This window comes from Coloeus monedula, assembly GCF_965178545.1.
Source record: "Coloeus monedula genome assembly, chromosome: 2".
NCBI lineage: Eukaryota > Metazoa > Chordata > Aves > Passeriformes > Corvidae > Coloeus > Coloeus monedula.
The window spans coordinates 23,004,841-23,026,476 of record NC_138782.1 but is presented as its reverse complement, the minus strand read 5'-3'; the positions used below and the strand labels follow the sequence as shown (position 1 = coordinate 23,026,476).

The window sequence follows — 21,636 nt, the reverse complement described above, 5'->3', positions numbered from 1 at the left end:
GTAGAAACTGGATGCACTGCAAGTTGCATCTGAATATGAGTAAGAAGAGCACTAGAACAGGTTGCCCAGAGAGACCGTGCAGTGTCCCTCACTGGAGATATTTAAGAACCGTCTGGACACAGTCCTGTGCCCTGTGCTCTGGGTGACCCTGCTTGAGCAGGGAGGTTGGGCCAGATGACCCACCGTGTTGTCCCTTCCAGCCTGACCCGTTCTATGATTACGTGATTCTGTGAAACTGTTTCGCTTTAAAATCCCTCCCGAGAGCACCAACCCATCGCCTTGTTCCCAAACATTGCCAGAGCGACCTGAGGAGACCCGGTGGCCACAGCGCAGCGTCTTTAAGGGGCCCGTTTATACACTGAAAATACTGAATGTCCCGCTCTTCCCCCGCCGCCCTGCTGACTCTGAGGAAAAAGGCGCCTCTGGAAATTCCTGAAACGCGCCGAGCCTCGCAGGTTCCGCCCCCTCCCGCCTCGGGAGCCGCCCTCCTTCCCCTGGTGCCGCCTCAGGAGCCTCCCACCTCTGTCCCGCCCTAGCGGCGCTGTTATTCCCTGGCGATCTCTTATGGCGAGTGCGGGTTCCGGCGCGCCAGCCCTGAGTCCCTGCGCTCGTGGCTTAGATCCGTGACTGTGCCTGGACGTTTGTCCTCTTGCAAGGACAAAGGGTTTTTTTGTTTGTTTGTTATTTGGTTTTTTTGTTTGTTTTTGTTTTAAAGTTAATTGAAAGAGATCCCATCAGATCTGTGACCCTTGTCCTCACCAACTGGGACAGCTAGTGCTTCCGAGTTTTCTGACTCCTAAAATGGTGGTGGCCAACTTTTCCCAGACCAGATTTTAGGAGATGAAATGTTTTAAGACTCAAGTGTTGCAGAGGTTTGTCCTATAAATCCTTTCGTTCAGCTGCATTGTTGCTATATGTGTAATGCAAAAGCTCAAACAGAAAAAAACCCCAAACATGTTTAGCATAGTTGTAATTTTTTTCTTCACTAATTAATGAATCATTTATTTTTGAATCTAATTACAACATCATTAGCATGAATAACAAAGCTCCTGAACATTGCTAAAAGTTACAGAGATCAAGTCCTGCCTGCATGTAAAGTGTTGTGTTTTTCAGTTCTTTCCCTGAACTTTCACTCATACTCTTGTGGCTGTACACACAGCAGTTCACTAAACAAACATCAGTGGCAGGAGACTACGCTTGGATTTCACATATTTCAGGTTAGAAAGAGCAGTCCGAGCCAGACTTGGAAATCCATTGGAGGGCAGCATGCTTGATGTATGGGGATTTGTTTTTTTGGCAGAGCTCTCAAAAACCGAATTGTTTCCCTTTTAAGAATGGGCTATGATCTGTCAGTTTCAGAAAATTCAGATTTGCAGCTGAGAATGCAAATGAAAGGATTCAAAGAGTCCAGCTCAGCAACAATGTTGCTGTTTTTGTATGTAATATTTTTGTATGTAATGTTTTTCTGATCTTAATAACATTCCTGTTGTGCTTGATGCAGAACTCTTGTTCATGTGAGAGGTATGAGGTATCCTAAACTGGCTTTTTAGGGAAGGCACCTTTCTAGGGAAGAACTTGCCCAATGATGCCACAATGCAAAAATACCATAAGCCTACATTTTGAGAAATACCCTCAGCATAAGGATTAGAATATACAAGATCCATTAGTTCATTCTCTTAAGTGTTACACAATTTTATCATTCTACTTGTTCAAGAACCTACTTTTATTTACTGTAGCATCTGTATGTCAGGTGCCTGAGTAGGCCTTTTTAACTTTCAGTACAGCCTTTGAGAAGTATCTGTGACTCTCAAGAGCTTGATTCAAGCAGTATGACAACTGTGCAATCTGATAAAAAGGGCAGATATCTGCTTGAGAAATTTGCACCTCAAAACGCTTCTGCTGGCAAGGGCAGCTGGAAGTGTTTGCAGAACTGTCCTGTGAGAAAAACCAGTCTGTTGTTGGTCTGCTTCAATAAACTTTACAAGGACTTCTATCCCATCCTGGCCAGGCAAGAGTGTATGCCAACTATAAAAATCCTAACAGGGGGTATAAGAGAGGAGAAGGCTTCTGCTCTTCCAGAAGACTCTTGTCATTGCCGAGTGGGTAGGACTGGGTTTGGAGCTGCCACCTCTGACACAGCCAGTACCACATCCCCTTCATTTCCAGGCTGTAATTGTGGCTGCCTGTCCAGGGCCATATCGCTCCTACCCTTTTGATCAAAATAATTTTCGTCAAAGTAAAAGCATTGGAAGGTGTCTGCTTCCTGTGAAGACTGGGAACCTGCACAGGAAAGGAGCAGGAAAACTCTAGCCAGTTTTGAAAACTATTCATTTTGTGGTTTTAGGTAGAAAAGCCTGTTTCCCAGAGCTTCTAGGTACTGAGAATGACTGATGCTCATCAGATGACAGTGAAATTTGTGTCTATTTAATGTGATTTGAGAGCACATGCTGCACCAGATGATATAAAATGAGTGGCGCTAATGTTTCTTGATCTCTTGTAGTAAATCTGCAATTCATTTAATTTTCAGAAATATAATGAGGATAATCCTAATTTATCAGATAAAAAATAAGCTTGTTGGTATTTACTGAAGCAATTAATGTTGACATGAAACTTTGTTAGGAGAGCTAACTAATATCAGCTAATAAAGAAAACTAACTAATAGTAACCTAGTTGTTATTTTTTGTCAGGTGTAATAAATTAAAGAATTTGGTGAGTATGTTCTTAATAAAAATGGGAAAGAATAAAAATCCATGAAAATTAAAATTTAATTTTAAGTTCAAAGATTTGACTATAAGTGACATTTTGAAACAAACAAAAAATGAATAAATGCTAGAGGTGATCTCACAGCTGAGTTCTACCCCTCAGCATTAAAATGCGTAATAGTAATGATTTCTTCCTGAAGTCTCTGAAAAGTCTCCTCCAGACTAATAATTTCTTTAATCTCTGTTAGATTCATGATTTTCCTAACATGACTTTTAGCTTTGTCACAAACACTGTAGCTACACAGTTTTATACAGTTACATGATTTTTGTTGTAACTCAGGCCTAATTATCGTTAAAGCACTATCCACATATTTCACCTACAATGGAAGAAGTCCATGTGACATGCTGACATGTATCTAGGTATTGTGTGGGAATAAGAAATACCCACTCCCAAAACTTACATCCTCTACGAGCTGCAATATTCGTTCTTACCTTCATACCATGCAACTAAGGTAAATTATATTTTTCTGCACTACCACTGAATTATGCAGAATTAAAAATGAAAAACCTGGTGAACAGGATCCCAAGCTGCAACAATAAAACATATTTAGAATAATATTTTTGCTTTGGTTCTACATTACCATGCTGAGAAGTATTACTACTTTTATATTTTCAGAGCTATAGATGAAAACAAAGTAATGAAGTACAAAGCTGCTGTCAAGATCCAGCGCTGGTTTCGAGCGTGTGTAGTCCGAGCCTATCTGAGGTAGTATATTAAGCCTGGCTTAATCCATGTTTCAGCATTGAATTTTTCTTCAAAGTTTCTCATGGTATTACTTGATTTTAATAAAATGGGAGCATCTTGAAAAAAAAAAGGCAATAACTGCTATCCAGTTTTTCGACAGAATGAAATACATGCTGTGGCACTGTAAGAAATAATTTTTGACTTTCAGAACTGTCTACAATTAAAAAGGCATGAAGCCAGAAAGCATGGAAATTATCTTCAGAATAGATACACAGTATTGTTTAAGAAATTTTGTTATGACTGGAAGAAAAAAGAAACAACTGTGTGTCCCTTGGATATGCTGTTTCAGAGACTTTTCATATAGAATCATAAAATACCCTCAGTTGGAAGGGCCCACAAGGATCTCCAAAGTCCAGCTCCTGGCCCTGAACAGGACCGTCCCCAAGAGTCGCATCATGTGCCTGAGAGCATTGTCCAAACACTTCTTGAACTCTGTCAGGCTTGGGCTATGACCACAGTCCTGGGGAGCCCGTTCCAGTGCCCAACCACCCTCTGGGTGAAAAACTTTTTCTAATATCCAATGTAAATCTTCCCAACACAGCTTCAGGCCACTCCCACTGGTCCTGTCACTGGTCACCAGAGAGAAGAGATCAGTGCCTGCCTCTCTGCTTCCGCTCGTGAGGAAGTTGTAGACTGCAATGAAGTCTCTCCTCAGTATCCTTCAGGCTGAACAGACCAAGTGACCTCATACAGCTTCCCCTCAAGGCCCTTCACCATCTTTGTTCTGGGAGATGCTGTATCAGCACTGGACTCGAACTTGGAGGTTTTTCCAACCTTAGTGATTCTATGATTTTATAGCATGGATGTGAATTTCTTGGAAACTGTGGTTGAACCATTCTCTCAAAAAGCCCTCTTCCAGTTTTTATGATCATAAGCCCAACTGGCCAAACTCACATGCTCAAACTTTTGTATCTTCATAAAACTTAGGGCCATTGAGGGAGAGGGATTGTTATATCTTCTAGTTTGACCTGTTGCCTCTTGCAAGTAATTGTACATCATCCAGACCTACTGTATCAAACCTAAGGAATTATTATCTTAAATGAAATTATCTACCTAATGGCCAATATTTCGCTCATAGAAAGATAGGCTGCAGTCATTATGGGCACTTAAGGGAAATGTACTTAAGTTGCACCAGAGGAGGTTCAGATGAGATATTAGAAAAAACAATTTCAATGAAAGAGTGATTAGGCATTGGAATGATTTGCCCAGGGAGATGGTAGTGTCACCATCTCCAGAAGAGTTCAAGAGGTCTAAATGTGACACTTAGGAATATGATTTAGGGTTGATTATTGTTCTGCTAGATCATCTTGAAGGTTTCTTCCAACCTTGATGATTCTGTAATTCTGTAATTCTGTGATTCTCTCTGGCTTACATAGGAGCACAGGCTCAATGTTCTCAATGTTCTAAGCTACCCAAAGACTTCCTTCACTGAGTGGAGTGCAAGGCTTATAAGTTTGATGTTCATAGTTTGGTGGTATAAATGATCTCTTATACAGCTTTGTCTAGTCAGTCCCAAAGTAATAATTGTATTATTTGCTGCAAAAATGGTGTGAGACATCAATTATGAAATTTTCAGTAGCAACATATATATATATGTATATATATACACATATATGAAATAAGAACAAAGTAAATATTTACAATTAAGCTAGATGTAATTTTATAAAACCAAAAGGATGTCTAAAAGCAAATATAGTATCTAAAGATTCAAATATCAGTGGGTTGTGTCAAATAGTTAAAAATGGTACAGCTGTGAAAATGTTGCATGCAACATAAAAAAATCTGAACTGGTCAGATTTGTTGGTTAAAAACATGAAAATAAAACAACCTATTATGCAAATTAAATTTGTAAGGCTTTTTCATTAAACTTTTCTAAAAGTATGCAGGTAAGTTTGCAGTAACCCATGTTTTCCAAAAAATAAAGTATGTGTGTATGAATAAATATATGTATATAATGGTCTATTAGCGTGCATATGTATATGTGTACATGTGTGTATATATATATATATATGCAGTATATTTGTAGTGGTCATCTGTATGATGGATAATACACCGATTGTTATTTTTATTATTATGAAAAGTTAATTTGTCTGAAGTCTGAAAAAATCATTATTTTGTTAATATATTTCATTTTAGACGTCTGAGCAAAATGGCGACTGTGATACAGAAGTGGTGGAGAGGTTATCTAAGAAGAAAACACTTCAGAGAAATAGTGGAGGTAGAAAAATACTTTTTAAATTTTGTTTGTTATTTGTAGAATACGTATGAAAAATTCATTCACTCATCATGAAATTAAAAAGCCGAAACTTGATCCTTTATACACACAGTCACACACTTCACTTTACTGTAATGAAAAGCACCATTAATTTCAGTAAGCCAACTCATAACAGTCAAGTTAAGTCAGTGTTTGCAGCTCTGGAGTATTGGTCCCCAAACCAGCAGTGAGATCTGCTCATGCAGAAGTCTGCCCACATGATGCTAATTGCAGAATTGAAGCTTTACAAGATGCTTTTTTTTTTTTTTTTTTCTGGCAGAACTTTTAATTTTGAAAATAAAATAAGCCAATGTGTCTACACATTGCTGTTTTATGTTTTAGTGGTTTAAATTTCTTACTTAATGAACCTTGAAGTATTTGAGGTTTTGCCTTAAGGCACAAAACAGATCACAGTCAATCTAATTCCCGTGATGGACCTGAAGAGAGCAAAAGTGTGTGATAACCTCTGTTAACACATTTAGGGGACTAAGAAGAAAATAATTTAACATAAAAAAATCAGATTTTTAATATGTGGTTTACGTCGCTAATTTATCAATTTATGTTAATGTTTTACAATACTGTTAAACTTGTTAGTTATTTATTCTTGATTAATTTTGTTAAATTGCTGTGGTTAAGTCAAACCAGACAATTCAAGAAGTTAAAAAAAACAAACTATAATAAACCATATATTCCAGACCAAAGTTCATACTCCCTACTAAACTATGTTTTCAAGTAGCAGGACTCATGTACCTGAAAGATAATTTATTTGTTCCCCAGGTCTGTCAGTAATCTATGTAAGGATTTCCTCTCTTTGAACTTACTTAAGCGCTAAATTATGAGCCATCCTTTCAGTCTCTGGTTTTTAATCATCTTCTAAAACGAATTCTTGAATGTAAAACAGATAGCTGCATGGTTGCATTTGGTTCTGTTTTGAAAAAGTAGGAGCTGAATATTGTTCCTGAGTTTAAGGAAGGTTTATTTAATCTAGGAAAGCTTCTGTAGAAGAGAGACATGATAATGTATCTTGAAATTTGTTAATGAAAAGAAAGGATCTGTGCAGTCACTGGGACAAGGGAAGGAGGAAATCAACATGATCAAGCAGATTTCCTGTGATCACAGAGCTGAGAGAGCTAACATCATAAACTCCCCTCAGGTTTCCCTTCTCGGATATATTTCTGAAAAGTAAGATAAAAAAGTCTTTAATCAATAAAGCCTTGTGCATATTTAGTTCTTCAAACAGACATAACTGAAAAACTCTTGCCAAATCTGAAGTCTGTGGAACAATGTAGGACAAAAAATTCTGCAACTTAATACACGCATTCTAAATCAGGTCATGCATTCATCCAGGTTCTGGATTCCAGTACTTATCCAGTGCTAGCCAGGGCTCTAGAGGAAGAGAATCTCATCAGAAAGCTTACAAATTTTACAGCAATCAGCACAGGAAATTATCTTTTTCCCTCAAGCACCTCATTTTGTTCTTGCTATCTCTTTGATTGGAGAAGACTAAATAGGACAGTTTGATTGGAAGCCAACCTGAAAACTACACAAGTATCAGATAAAAAGGCATATTCTACTCCCTTTGGACTGCTGTGTATTTTGGGGTGGACTTAAATATAAAGTTTGTGTTAATACCTTATATTTTTTGTTTTACTATCTTTACTAAATTATTGGCTGAATTTGGAATATATAAAAAGCAAAATCTCAGCAGCGTAACATAACTTTCAAGTTAAAGGATCAGATAATGTTTACAATGAACTCTTGCTAATAAATGTTGTAATGACTCCTGACAATGAAATACAGTGATACATTTGCCATGATAGTTCCTTAAATACACTGGTCACTTTAAAATTTGTCTGCTGATAATAATTAGATTGGTATCTGCTGCCAGCAAACAAGGCAAAGCATATGCACAAAATACCCATGATTGCTTGATAATAAATCATTTTAATGATTATATTCAAAATTGTGAAATGTGAATGGTACTGATGCGGAAAATAACAAAGGCTGAGGCTCATCAGATTGGCTGTCCATATGTGCATCACCACTAGTATTTCATTTGCTTCTCCTCTAGTGCCTCTTCCTTGGATTGCTAAGATACATTACGTAAAAAACCCCAACACCTATTGATGGCATTTATATGATTAAAGTTATGTGCCTTTCTATTCTAAATATAGGTGGTTTGATATAAGGCTTTGTTTCCTAATTAATCTCAAACTAAAATTAAGAACTGCTCTCCTACAGTTTTCTTAATAACTTGGTTGCATTGGTTGTGTTGGATTCTGAAAGTCTGCATGACCTGCAGGAAAATGTGAATTTTAGAGCCAGGCAAACACCAGAACATGAAACAAACTGTACATCATTGTTTCTTTGTTACTGTTTTCTCAAAGCCAAGGAATCACTTGTTAAAGCAAGGGGAATTGTAACATTTCATTGCTATGTGAAGTTGGCATGCATGATGGCCATATTTTCAGTTTACTTTGGAATGAGATGCAGTTGAGAAAAGTATTTTATGTTATATAGTTTGACACCACCCTAAATGATTTAGCTTCAACTCAACAACGAGTTTTAAATAGTTTCAGTCCGATAGGAATTAGGCAAATGCCTATTTGCTCTACAAAAAACCCCAAAATACACCACCACCCCATTCCCAGTTTAGACCATGTGTTGCTTCCTTCTGTCAACCTTGATCCCAGTCTCAAACTCATTCAGATTCTGGTTCTCTTTGAATTTGTCATTTTGTATTAACTCTTGAAAGCAAAAGAAGACATCTATCAGAGCACATTTGTTGATGATCCCCAAGCATGCTTTTAAGTACAAAAGGAGAAAGTAATACAGCAGCTTAAATATAAAAGGCTTCAAATATGTTTGGAAAACCTACACTTAAGGTAAGCTGGTAAGAAGGACTATATATAAACATCAGACTTTATGACAAAGACAAAGACCTCCTATCTCAGAAGTAGAGGTGGCACATGGTTGGGATGGAAAAGTAATTCTTTCCAGAGAGTCAACCTGGCAGTATCACCTTTGAATTGGAACTCAGTGAAAAAATGAGAGGCAATCCAATGGGCACAGACTGAATTGCAGGAAATTCCACTTAAGCATAAGAAAAGAGTCCTCTGGACAAGCAGGCCGCAGTTCAGGAAAGAATTTTTTGTTTATTAGGAGAGCACATAAACACAGACTTGGGTTGAAGCACTAAATTATGACTCTGCTTTTGTGAATAGGAATGAACACATTCTCCATCATTTGTAATAGCAGAACTTTCTAATCAGGATTAGAAAACAGAGGCCAAATCCATTTGCTAAAGAACCTAGATGGTGACACAGCCTTTGGCTTTTGGTGCAAGAATAAAGTTGTAAGACAGTTGCATGAGCAATTCTGCATTTGGGAGACTTGTGATTTAGAGCAAGAGTTGTGTAAAAGCAGGAATGTGTAACTTCCTTCTTACTGTGGGTGACTCTCTTATGTGGTGGTAGGGTAAGGCCTGGATTCCTCACACCTTGTTGGGGTGTGCAAGGTCAGACATTAGTTGCCATTGACTATTTCTGTAAATAGCAGACAAAATTCTTCAATACTTGGCCAAGCTCAGAGGGAACGTGTTCCCACATTGTCTTTCAGTATTGATGATATAAAGAGCATTAATGATGTTAGGTCTCCAATTTAGGTTCTTCAGTGAAATGGGATGTATTGAGGCCTAAGTGCTCACAGCCTTCAAATATGAGAAGAATAAACGGAAAGGTGTAAGATTGTTTAATTTAATCATTGGTGGACAGAAATCTGATGAACATTTTTAAACTTAGGAACTTCCATTAAAATGTATTTTATCTATTTGGTAGTGTGGTAACTCTTATGTTCTCTTCCAAAGAAAGAAAAGATGAGTTGCAGAACAAAATTTTATCAATTAAATCAAACAGTTTAGGAATATGCTTGAGTCAGGCAACCATTATGTCAATCCATTATTAGCCATCTACAATTAGTATAACTCAGTAAATATTTATGGAGACTAAAGGGGAGAGAATCATATATATATATATATATACACATATATGTATATATGTATGTAGATGTATACACATCCACACATACACGTGGAACTTCCTTGAACTTTCAAAACTCTGCAATTTTCTTTCACATAAGAAATATCTTTTGTACTGTTTCCATTATTAGTAGATTGGTATGATATTAAAGTGAGCATTTAAAATGCACCTTAATTAAACTGCAGGAATTATGCCTTGCTTAATGTAATGAAGAAAGAGAATTTAAAATGAAGTAGCATCATTGTGTTCATTTGTAAATAACATATTGCAGCCAACTGTTTCTTAATTGCCCAGACTGTTGATAAATAATCCAGTCCTGCTGCTCTCCACAGACAATTTGCTTTGGATCAGACTAGGCAATTCAAATAACACTAATTACAGTGAAACCCTTTTATAGTGAATTCCTGTTTGCCATGGGGGAGAAAATCACTATATCAGGGGAAAGCACTTTTGCCTTTGATTTGTGTCTAAAACATGAGAAACACATAAAAGCTGCATGTTGTGCTAAATAAAGGACATACTCTTGCATTCAAAGTACTTATATTTTACTTTTTATGATACAATTGTGAATTATGTTCATTTTGCATTTGTAATTAGAGGGCGGAACAGATGTGAAAGCTTAGTTTAAAGTGATGTATCCATTAAAATAACCTATGCTGCCAAGTGATTGCTTAGTATAATAGGGGATTCGTTCACTATGAGAGGAATTCTACTTTATTGGAAGGAAACCAGGACTTCAGGAAATGTTTTCTATATCAGGGGATTCACTGTAACATGGTATCATTGTATTTATGATTTTATGATGTTAAAATGAATATTAAATGAAACAAAATTCCCAACGATTACTCGGGAGGCAGCTAAGTACATAACATTTAGTACAGATGGTTGGAAGGCACAGTTTTGCTCCATCACTGCATCCATATCCTTGAACGATTTCGACTGAAGACAGCATTTCTCTGAATTTTTCATTAAACCAGACGTCTTGAAATATGAATTCCTTTTATGTTTCTGTGAGTTTTGGCTAAAAGAACCCCAGTGAATAAATCATACAATACTACATGTCACCAGCACTTGTGAATATTTCTGCTTTGTTATTCTACTCTCAGTAGAGCACCATTGATTATCAAACTCAGCGGAGAGCATTTTATGATCATATATCTCCATTAGCTCCTAGTTTGACTACCATAGATTTTTCTGGTTAAGGCTGCATTATGTATTAGGAAGCCTATCTCTTCAATACAAAGTTTGATTTTATTCTCTCTAAGCCTAGAACTCTTATTATGTATTATGTATAAAGATTCTTATCTTTTATATGTAAAAATAGCAGCACTGTCTTTGTGTAACTGAAATATATGCCATCATTTTTTTTCTTGATTCACAGAGAGCATATTTTATTAAGAAGCTGAATTTCTACAATCAAATGGCTGTCAGGGTAAATATTTCTTCACTTGTTAAACAAATGAAAAGTCAATTGTGCTCCGAATTTGCTTTTAATAAAATGAGCAAAGCAGAATAATATACACTTGATTGATATGCTGATGGCAACAGCAGGAAATAGTACATAGTTAAAAATTAAAGTTACACTGAGTAGTCAGGGTGGTATTTGAAAACTGTAGCTGAATTTAAGGTACCTGAATGTGTCTTACACCGTTTAAATGTTCATTGGACCTGATCATATATGATACTCATAAAACCCCCAAACATTCTATCTGCCAGTGTTCTTACAAATATAGACATATATTTAGAGTTCTGACAAACTACAGGGCTTTTAAGCTTGTTTGTGTGGCTGTGCTTTTTCTCTTGCTGGTACATGACGGTTGATGTATTGGATCTCAGGAGTTAGATAGCACAGAACAATTTCATTGCTTAAACATACAGGTGGAAGTGAACTGATCTCATTGATGATGATATTATGAGTGAATTTTGCTAGATGAAGAAGAATATAAACAGACCTTGAACTTAAATGAATCTACAAATGAAGTTTGTTGTGGGTGAAACTGCAAAACATATTTAACTAGAAACTAGCTTTTCTTTTTCCTGAACTTTGAAACTGCACTTGAATAAATATGTAAAACAAATATGGGAAGAACATAAAATAATTTTTGGGATTAAGTCTTTTTATGTTACTTGTTTCTTTCATTTTGTGATATAAAACTGCTTTACTTTAGAGGCCTATATCTTTTTAGGCCAGGCACCTTACCTTTTGAATTCTACCAAATGTAGGAATATGATGACAATGGAGATTAACCCAGGGAAACTCCTGTAGGGTAAGAAGATTCTCAGAATGGATTTTAATTTTGTGGCCTCTCTGGGTCCAGAATAAGTCAGTCAAGAGATCTGTACTCATCAAGTGTTTTGCTTAGTTCTGGTTCTCTCAAAGGTGCAAAGTAGGATCTTACGTTTGGTGCATGCTAGAGAATTGAAGGTGTATAACAGCAGTTTAATACCTCACAAATGTACCTTTTTGTTGTTGTTATAGTTCATTTCTTACTTAGCTAGTTTGAAAGTATTCCACAGTGGATAAGTGCTGTTTACTCATGCAGCTGAGATCAGTGAGAAAACATAAGATGTAAGCCAGCTCTTAAAAGTTGCCTCTGTACTTTCAGAAGACATTTGAAGACCAAATTTCAGAGGTAATTATGTATTCTAGTCAAATGGAGTTTTGCATTTGGTCTTTCATTTTTAAGAGAAATTGAATGTGTTCCCATTCATTTGTAATGGAAATATAATGTTGAATCATTAGGTGATATAAATCTTCAAAGTACCATTTTTTAAGTCATGTCCTTTTCTTTAATGGAAATTTAAATCAGTAGAAAACAATAGAACAGACCTTTATTTAGTTGCAAATGTCAGAATCTGGTTCTCCTCTATCTAAATCTTGTGCAGCCATATCTGCAGAGCAGACTTAAAATGCTACCAATATGAAACACTGACTGGTTTGGGGTTTTTTCTGTCGTGTGTTTCTTGAAGAACTAACCAAGGTCCAGGATAATAGTGAATCAGGGCTGTTGAGTTTCTGCATAGATGATGTGTGCTCAGACTTTAGGCTTCCTAAGCCAACAGTGCCTTTTATTTACACATCGTGAGTTTGATTCATGGTTAATATAGCTCAGTGTTCTAAAAATATAACAATAACTGTGTATGTTTCTCTATTTAACCACTTAGTTTTGTCTCATAGTATTATTAAATATTTATTTCAGTTTCTAGTCTCTCCTTAGAAAGGCAGTTTCAATTTTGGCATTTGAAGTATCATTGAGGGCATACACATGCTCAGTTTTGAAGCCAGTCTACGTATCTTGTCTTTCTGGATTGTGCTTGGTTGTAATAAGAGCTATCAGTTTTACCTTTTAAAATTAAATCAGAGATCTTGTTTTAATCGGTTTCAGTTTCGAGGCAAAAAATGATTGTCTCTCTTAAAAGATTTAAAGTTGCTGCAAATTTTCAGCAACAAAAGTAATCCTATGGCAAAAAAAAAAAATTCCACGAGCAGATGGCTTTTGATATATCAAGGTTTTGCCATTTGTTTTAGTGCTTAAAATAAACATTATTTATAAGACCACTTACATTTTGATGTTACTTAATGAGGAATATGCATCATTGATTTGACTAGCTTAAGAGGTCATTTAGAACTTGCCCGTTAACAAGCTGTAATCTGCTGAGCACACAATGACTTTGTTTAAAATTATCTGTTCAGTGCTGATCAATGACAATAATTGTTTTGTACCAATCACTGTTGAAACTTGCTAATTACTTTGAAGGGCATACACACACTTGTCTCTTTTTTTTCAAGAATTTTTTAAACATTCACCTTGGAATTAAATAGGAATGCAGTTGTAACATTATACTTCTTTATAAAAGCAAACATTTAGAACTTTCACATCGAATATATGAGCATCATCAGAAGCTTTGTGTAAAATGGTCTTTCCTAAAAAGATTAATCTTCAGTTTTGGGGTCTCTGACATACAGTATTAGGGAAATAGAAATCAGGCATAAAATAATTTGAGAGACAATGCAGTTTTTCTTACTTATGTTTCATTCAGTTGAAATCAGTGGGTTCATTCTGAACAGAAAGTGGTGTAAATAAAGGTAGAGTGCAGCATTTAATTGGTACACTGAGCCCATTGGAGGTAATTATAGCTTGATACAGTTTGAGCCTTTTGTCTTTCAGTTTGAGTTTTGATCCTTTAACCCAGAAATATCCTGTTCTGCATTTATAACTGTGAGGTGAAGACTGTCAGAAAGAGTTTCAAAGGGACCATAATCCTGCATTAATGAGCACATGGCTATATGGGAGCCAACTTGCTCTTGTTGAGAAATTTTGAAGCCAAACAGAAAAACAAAGCTAAGATCCTTATTCACATGCAAAGGATTTTGCTTAATCCCAGATCTCTGAAGGCATACTCATTCTTTGCTCTTTCTCTCTTCCTTTTTAACCCAATAAGCTTGTGTATGAGAAAGTAGTGTTGCAAAGAATATGAAATTTACTATCACCTAGTGCAAAGCAGCATGTCTAGAACCTTTGTTGTTCCCAGAACTATTATTTGTTCATATTATAACGACATCTAGAGGTCCAAATCCCTTTCACTCATTCAAAAAAAAATGAAAAAAAGAAAATACCAATTTTTGAAATTAGGTTTGAGTCTTATTTGGGAAGGGAGGAAAATACATGCTGATGCACAAAGGGGATATAGAAGAATATATTAACAATGGAAGATTATGTCCTCTTATTCCTAATGACTAACACATATCTCAAAGAATTACTGGAAGCTTTTCTGTGATTCTTGTTAAATCTTACATAAAAAGACAATCATAACCTGTACCCCAAGGTGCCATCAACTGAAGGCAAATGTTGATTCTTACTTTGAAGAGTAGTGTTTGGGGGTTTGTGAATGCAAAATGGCACCAAAGTATGAAATATTCAGCCCTGCTTTAGTTGGTCTCCTTTTAGATGGCTCCAGTAAAAGTCTGGAGGTGGAAAATTGCAATAACTTTTGTCAGTTGTCACAGTGCTACAGAATTGGGCTGCACTGGAACTGGTAGGAGTAGAGAGAATTTTCCCTGTTACTGAAGAGCACTCCCAAGACTTGATGATAAAGATTCTGAAGTTACTGAGCGGAAAGGTTACTGATAATATGGGCAATGGGCAGCTTTTTTTTCTTTGCCTTCTTCCTGAATCAAGCACAAAACCCATGACATTCTTTCCCCCCCTGCCCCCTTTTTTAAAAAAAAGTGCTTATTTAGAAAGAGGTAGGCTAAGAAAAAAAACCCAATAGCACAAACACATGGATTTCATTCCACTTAAGAAGTCGTCCCTTGGTTCTGGATAGAGAAAGGTTGATGTAAAGGAAAAAAAAAGAATAATGTTACTTACAGATACACTGAAGTGTTTAAGTTCTTGAAAAGTCTGGTAGCTAGGGGCCCATAGGCAAAGGAGAGCTCTTAGTACCTTGCAACACTTTTCTATGCATTTAGTGAAGGGGAGTAGCTTCTCATTTGGAGTTGCTCCTGGACAGCAAAACCTCCAACTTCTTGCTTTTTAAATGTAGATTCTGCCTTCTAGAAGTTATGTCTTTTAAGATTTCAAAGCTATAAAGGTCAAAGAGATGGATGTTGGAGCAAATGAAGCTACTGCAGACTGGAAGATAGAAATTGGGAGTTTAACTTAGAAAAATATTGAGGAAAGAAGGAGACAAAATGCAATGAAGGAAGTAAAGAATATTTTGCCAGAAAATGAATAAGTTCAAGGATGGAAGAATTCAAAGATGGAGGAACTAGACACTGAGAAGAGAGGGAGAGATGGTTACTCTGTTTTTCAGATGCAGAGATCTTGAGTACACTGACCTCTTATGGCAAAGAAAATTGGGAGCAAGAGCAGCCCTCAGCATGACTGAATAGAGCAAGTTACATCTTCCACCTGTACATGTCCTGGCATAGGGATAAACATAACTCATCAAATGGCAGTCCTGATAGCTTTTTACCTAATTACAGAATCACAGAATTACAGAGCCATTTAGGTTGTGAAAGGCCTCTAAAGTCATTGAGTCCAACTTTTGACTGATCAACACCTTGTCAGCTAGACCATGGCACTAAGTGCCATGTTCATTTGTTTCTCGAATACCTTCGGGGATGTGACTCCACCACCTCCCTGGCAGCCCATTCCAATGCTTAATTGTCCATTCTTAATGCTTACTTTCCCATGCCACAAAGCAGATAGCTGGTAAACAGGTAATGATTTCAGAAACATCATGATTAGAATTTTCAAGTATCAGGGAAGTTTTAAACACATTTGTTGAAATCAGTTCTTGGGAAAAGTTGGGAAGATTAAGTATTTTTTTTCCTCCTCTTTTACTTTTTTCTTTCTATCTTTTTTTTTTTTTTTTCAACTGATGCTTTTCAAAATGAACCAAAATATTAATCCTTTTTGGTGAAGGATGCTACCTAATTTCTATTTGTAATACAACTTTATAACTAGCTACAGATAAAGAGCTTTTCTTCTCCAGGTTAGGCTTTCCCTTTTATGCAAGAGAATAGTATTTTGTGATAAGATTGAACTAATGTGGGACAAATAGACATGAATCATTTTGCATTGGAGATGGAAGAACTGCAATTTGTAAATGAAGTTTCCAGAAACTGATTCGTTGACTGGGAAGGCTTTTATTCAGTTTACACCTTTGCAGAGCACAAATGTGAAAGTGTAGCAGGAGATGTTGGTGAGGTGGTGACTCAGTGCTACAATGGGTTACATTCTGCCCTAATTTTCTTCATTGAAACTTATTGGTGCTTCCACCAGGTATCACTTCTAAGGAAAGAGGTACTTGGGATATACTACATATATTTGATATGCATGCAAACTTCTGATTTGAAATATACTAAGCAAATATTTATTTCCTCCAGATCCAGAAAACGTGGCGAGGCTATTATGTTCGGAAGTATAACCATAATTTTTATGCACTGAAGAAATACCTGAAGGCTGTTTCTGTGAATAACGAGCTTGTCAGGTAAAGATAAAAGCTCTATGTGGTAAAGCATTCATTTCCTCTTCTTTTATTTCTAAAAAGTTTGTGGCACTAATTAAACTATTTCTTTGAGTGTAGGTTCCCCTCCATTATCAAATATATATATCAGTCATCATTGTCTTTATTCTATGCCTATTCATGTTGCGTCCCATTCTATTCTCATTTACACTGTTATGAATTCAGAATAATTTCTTTGAATTAATTAGGTGTGCTCTGGGTTTGTACTAGTTTAATAAAAATGGATTTGGCTCTTCACCTATGCTGAGAACTCATGGGTTATATGCCCTAAATAGGGTTTGTTGAACTAGATTTTTTTTTCCCAGTATACACAAGCTAACAAAAAATTTCTTTTCGTAATTTATTTCGAATATGGATTATTGACAATGAATGCAAGGGCAGATTTGGATTTAAGTTTCATGCATGAGCCATACTATGAATATTAATTAGGAAAGATACTGGCATGGGTGGATACAGTGAAGCAGATTCCTTTCATAGTTACAGAAGAGAACCAATAGCCTGTCAGATTTCTGTCTAGAACGGTTGTTGCTGTATGTTCTTACTCTATTTCTCCTATCCATCCATTGTCTTTCCCTGTACTTAAGCTGAAACCTCTCTAAAATAGAGGTAATTATTTTCCTCTGGTGGATTCGATATCCTGATCCATGACCGTTACTCAGATAACAGTGGAAACAAACAGCCAAAATGCTGGGTGATGATGCTCATTACTCTCTCATTGTAAATGAAAGCTGTTGGACAAAATCCATGCAGTGTTTGCAGTTCAGAACATCTGGGACAAATCTTTGCTTTCCCAAGCAGAGAAATATAAGGGAGTCTAGTAAACCAATATTTCAGGAAATCTTGTCTAAATCACATGGCAGAGACTGTTACATAAAGCAGTGCATGCAAGTTATGTATGAAAAAACATAGGATTATCTAACTTCTTTGTATGCTGGTTATTAATGATATTATTCTTCTGTAGTACAGCTGATGCTACGTCCTCTTCATCATAGCATTATTTCTTGTGCACTGCGTTGTTACCTATAATGAATCATATTGATAGTCATCTTCCTCTGATCCCTCATTATTATTCATTTAAGTATATTCTATGCAGAAAGTTAGGTCACAACTCAGCAAAAACAGACTTAAAAATTCTGTTATATCTTCAATGGTATCTTCTTGATCTGAAATCTTTGAGATATGCTCTCTTCTTGAAAAGGTAGAATCCTAGGAAGACTAGACTAAATCTTGAAAAATAAGAGAAGCCGTAACTTCCTGGTTTAAAATCCATATAACTGAATGAACTGCAAAAACATAACCTGCTTCTCTGTTCATAATCATTTTATCACTCTTCTCCATTCCCTGCCTAAACCTGGACCATGGCTCATAAGTTGTTACTTAGATTGACTTTTGCTGTGTGCCAACAGAACAAGGTAGCAAGTGGGGTTCCTGCTGCACTATGAACATGGACTGGTTGGAGCTTTGTATTTTATATCCCCACACCCACAATACATCTCTGCTGGGTATACCTAACTTTGCAGGACTAAAAAAATATTTGGTTGTCAGTGCTTTTACATGTTGATCAAATTCCCTAGTACTTAGTTTAGGTAATTAAAAACTGTAAAGCCTATGGGCTGCATAGGTGTTTTAACCAAGAAATGCTTCTGTGTTCTTCAACAGGTGAGTAGTAGGACTCCAGGTACATCACAGTGTGTCAAAGCTGTGTCTGTGTGAGCTCTTAACTGGCAACTCATATATTGATAGTTTGCTAATTTGAGTTCTGTCTTCCAGAGTTGATGGAATATTTGTCTTTTAGGTGAAAAAAATCCATCTTTTTGGTTAAAAAAAAGTTAAAAATTAATTTTTGCTCTAATTTGGACAAATGGATTTTATTCTTTCAGTTTTAAAAATGCATCAGTTCCCAAGTGCAATCAAGGATCACTGCAGTAATGCCTTTACTGGGGTACATTTGAAAACTAATATGTATATCATCTTCAACATTCTTCTTATGAAATCTAACAGATGTTTAGTGAAGATTAGGTGTAGGCCCTCAGCCAAACAGATTTTTCCTGTCATTGGGCTAAGTTGCTGCCAACTACTTTGGCCCCAAGGTGGCCCACTGTGTTTCTTATGTGGAATATTTAGCCAGGTGGAAGAAAGATTCTCCTCATATTTTCATCAGCCATCACATTGGCTCTGGACAAGTATAACCTCACTGTTCATAAACATTTTTGCATATAAAAATTGTTGCAGCTGTGCACTGTAAAAAACACAAGGCATTGCATGTAGTAGAATGAATGCATTTATGAAGCGGCTGGGTTTTATTAAAACATCAGCATTATGGAAGCTTACTTGTCGATGGACAGAGACACTGATATACTTGTGCACTCAGGTTAGACTGCCTTTGAGTGTTGTTTCACATCTCTAGAACACCATAAAGCAGCACAACATGGGATGTGAAATAATGCACTTTTCTTATTTGTCTTACAGCTATTTTCATCAGAATGTGTGCATTAGCACAGTGTCTGTGCTAGTAAAGAAACCAGTTTGTCCACAAATAATAATTGAGCAACAGTAAGGCTGATTTTAAGAACTCCAGAGTGATATAAACTTCCCCTCACCCCCCCCAAAAAAGTCAAAATATATTTTTAATTTCAAAAATTTGTTTAAATTGCGTTCTTTCTAGAATTATTATGTAATTCTAAACTGAACTACACTGTACAGTCCTGTCTTATCTATTCTAGACTAACATTGAGAGGATTTTTATTTGTCAACACCTATCTAAAATCACATTGCAAGTCTTCCTATCTTTTGGACACCAAGAGCCAGGGTTTGTGCTTAATTTTCTCCTCTTTCATTAAGGAGGAGCGTATATCAAACCAACCCTCACTCATTTCTAAGAGAAGTTTCAGGGGAAGTTGTCATGAAACTTTGGACATTCTGGTAAGTTTCTTATAAAAGTATCTCATAGGAGTTATTGACCAAAGTTCATTTCCTTCTTATTCCTCCTTTACCCTAGTTTTTTTTTTTTTTTTTAATAAAGGACACATGTAGTACTAAGTGTTTTTCTCAACCAGTAGCCACATCTTTACCATTCAGCTTTAATACAAGCCGTCCTTATTTAATAGCTTCCCTCATTTAGTAGCCAGACCTTTATCATTTGTCTTTACTGTGAAAACCCCAGGAGAAAGTAAACTTAATAGAAGCTGCCCCAGTTTAAAGCCATAGAGGGATGTAATTAAGTTTAACAGAAATTGATTTAACAGAAATTGACCTAAAATATAATTAAATAATAATAGTCATATTATGTGTGAGTTTCCACTCACTTAACAGACTGGTTATGGCACTGTTAGACTTAACAGACTTAAGGCACTGTCTTTGTTCAAACTGAGGATCACTCCCAGCTTTAGCTCCCAGACTGGCTAAATTCCTCCAGCATTCCTATTACTTCCCACTACTACAGAACTACTTGGTCTGATGGCTGCTGGTGTCCCCAGTAGAGTCCCTACGAGTTAGGGAGAGAAGTGCTTGAAAGAATCCCTTGAGAGATGCAAAAGAACAAATTTGAACCCTAAACTCTGTCTACATAAGGACATATTCAGATTTTTCTTAACATTTGTACAGTTTAGGTTCAGTGTAGGGATGAAATGGTTTCATTAGTCCTGAGTTCTCTTTTTCCTAAAATATTTAGGAAGTTCTTAATGAAGCAGGTAAGAAACATGTTCTTAAATATTTATTTTACTATATTTTGTTATTTATATTTTAGTAATAAATCTTCATCGATAGCATCCATTTTTATTTAAGTACCAATGTATCCTGTATTCTATCTGAATATGGATTAGTTGGATGGTTTCATTTATAAATATATGCATTAAAGTAAATTTCATTACTTCTCAGTGCAGTTAATGTATTTAATTTTAAGGGAAAATACATTATTTTGAAACATTCTTAAAGCTGCATTTACCATCTCTAAGAGCTGGCTAAATGGTTACAAGGGGAAATATGCCAAAAGCAATTAGCATAGGCTGTAACTCCATATGATGCATTTGAATTTTGTTTTATGTGAAACAGTTTCCAGTCCATGATAAGCAAATGGACATCAGTTCACATAAATTAGCATGCTGGTGCCATTGTATCCAAAGAATTTATGGATGATGTCAGTTGCCCAACTGTGTGATTAACTTGCAGTTCTTTGCCTAAGGTTATCTACACACTGGCCTTTAAACTATAGTAAAGCAACTTTGCTATATGTCAGGTGTGCAAGTAGAGATAAGATTTTGGGATGTAGCGTTCCATTTACTGATGAATGGCACCATTTAAATTTTTCCCTAGGCGCAGAACTGGGCAAAGATAGCAGTGTCAGAAAACTAGCAAAGCAGTGGCAAAGTACTGGCATTGGGGTTCTTATGTAATCAAGGCAGGTGGTTCAGCTTTCTTGGCTACTGAATGAACACTGTCTTAAAGGTGGCAAACTAAGGCCTGAGTCTACCTTTAGTAAGCATCATAGTCTATATAAACATTGTCGACTTTATAAATTAGGAATTTCACATACTTAGAGGATCAACACCAAATTCCTCTTTCCATTGTTGGTGTTAGTAGTGAGTGGCCCTGGAGAGTGTGGCTTTGATCCAAGTTTGACTAGCTTTTCTATCAGCAGATTTAGTTTCACAGTCATCATTAAAACTTCTAGGTCTTCAATTCATGTCAGGAAATAGATAATACAAAGCGATAAAAATCACTTCCTTGGCAATATGTATATTCAGAAATCATTTGTGCAGCTTGATTTTTTATAATCCTAATGAAGAGTGAAATATAGTACTTACA

General features: G+C 36.2%; 1 protein-coding gene across 1 annotated transcript in view; it reads left to right on the top strand.

Moving 5' to 3' along the window:
* The window catches only part of SPATA17 (spermatogenesis associated 17), a gene marked incomplete at its 3' end in the record, with an annotated part of 85,674 nt that overhangs the window by 448 nt on the left and 63,590 nt on the right, over positions 1–21,636 (top strand). The window contains exons 2-5 of the mRNA XM_082276980.1: positions 3,379–3,468; positions 5,644–5,725; positions 11,180–11,230; positions 16,694–16,797. Coding sequence (XP_082133106.1) covers positions 3,379–3,468; positions 5,644–5,725; positions 11,180–11,230; positions 16,694–16,797 — 327 coding nt within the window. The remainder of the gene's footprint in view (positions 1–3,378; positions 3,469–5,643; positions 5,726–11,179; positions 11,231–16,693; positions 16,798–21,636) is intronic.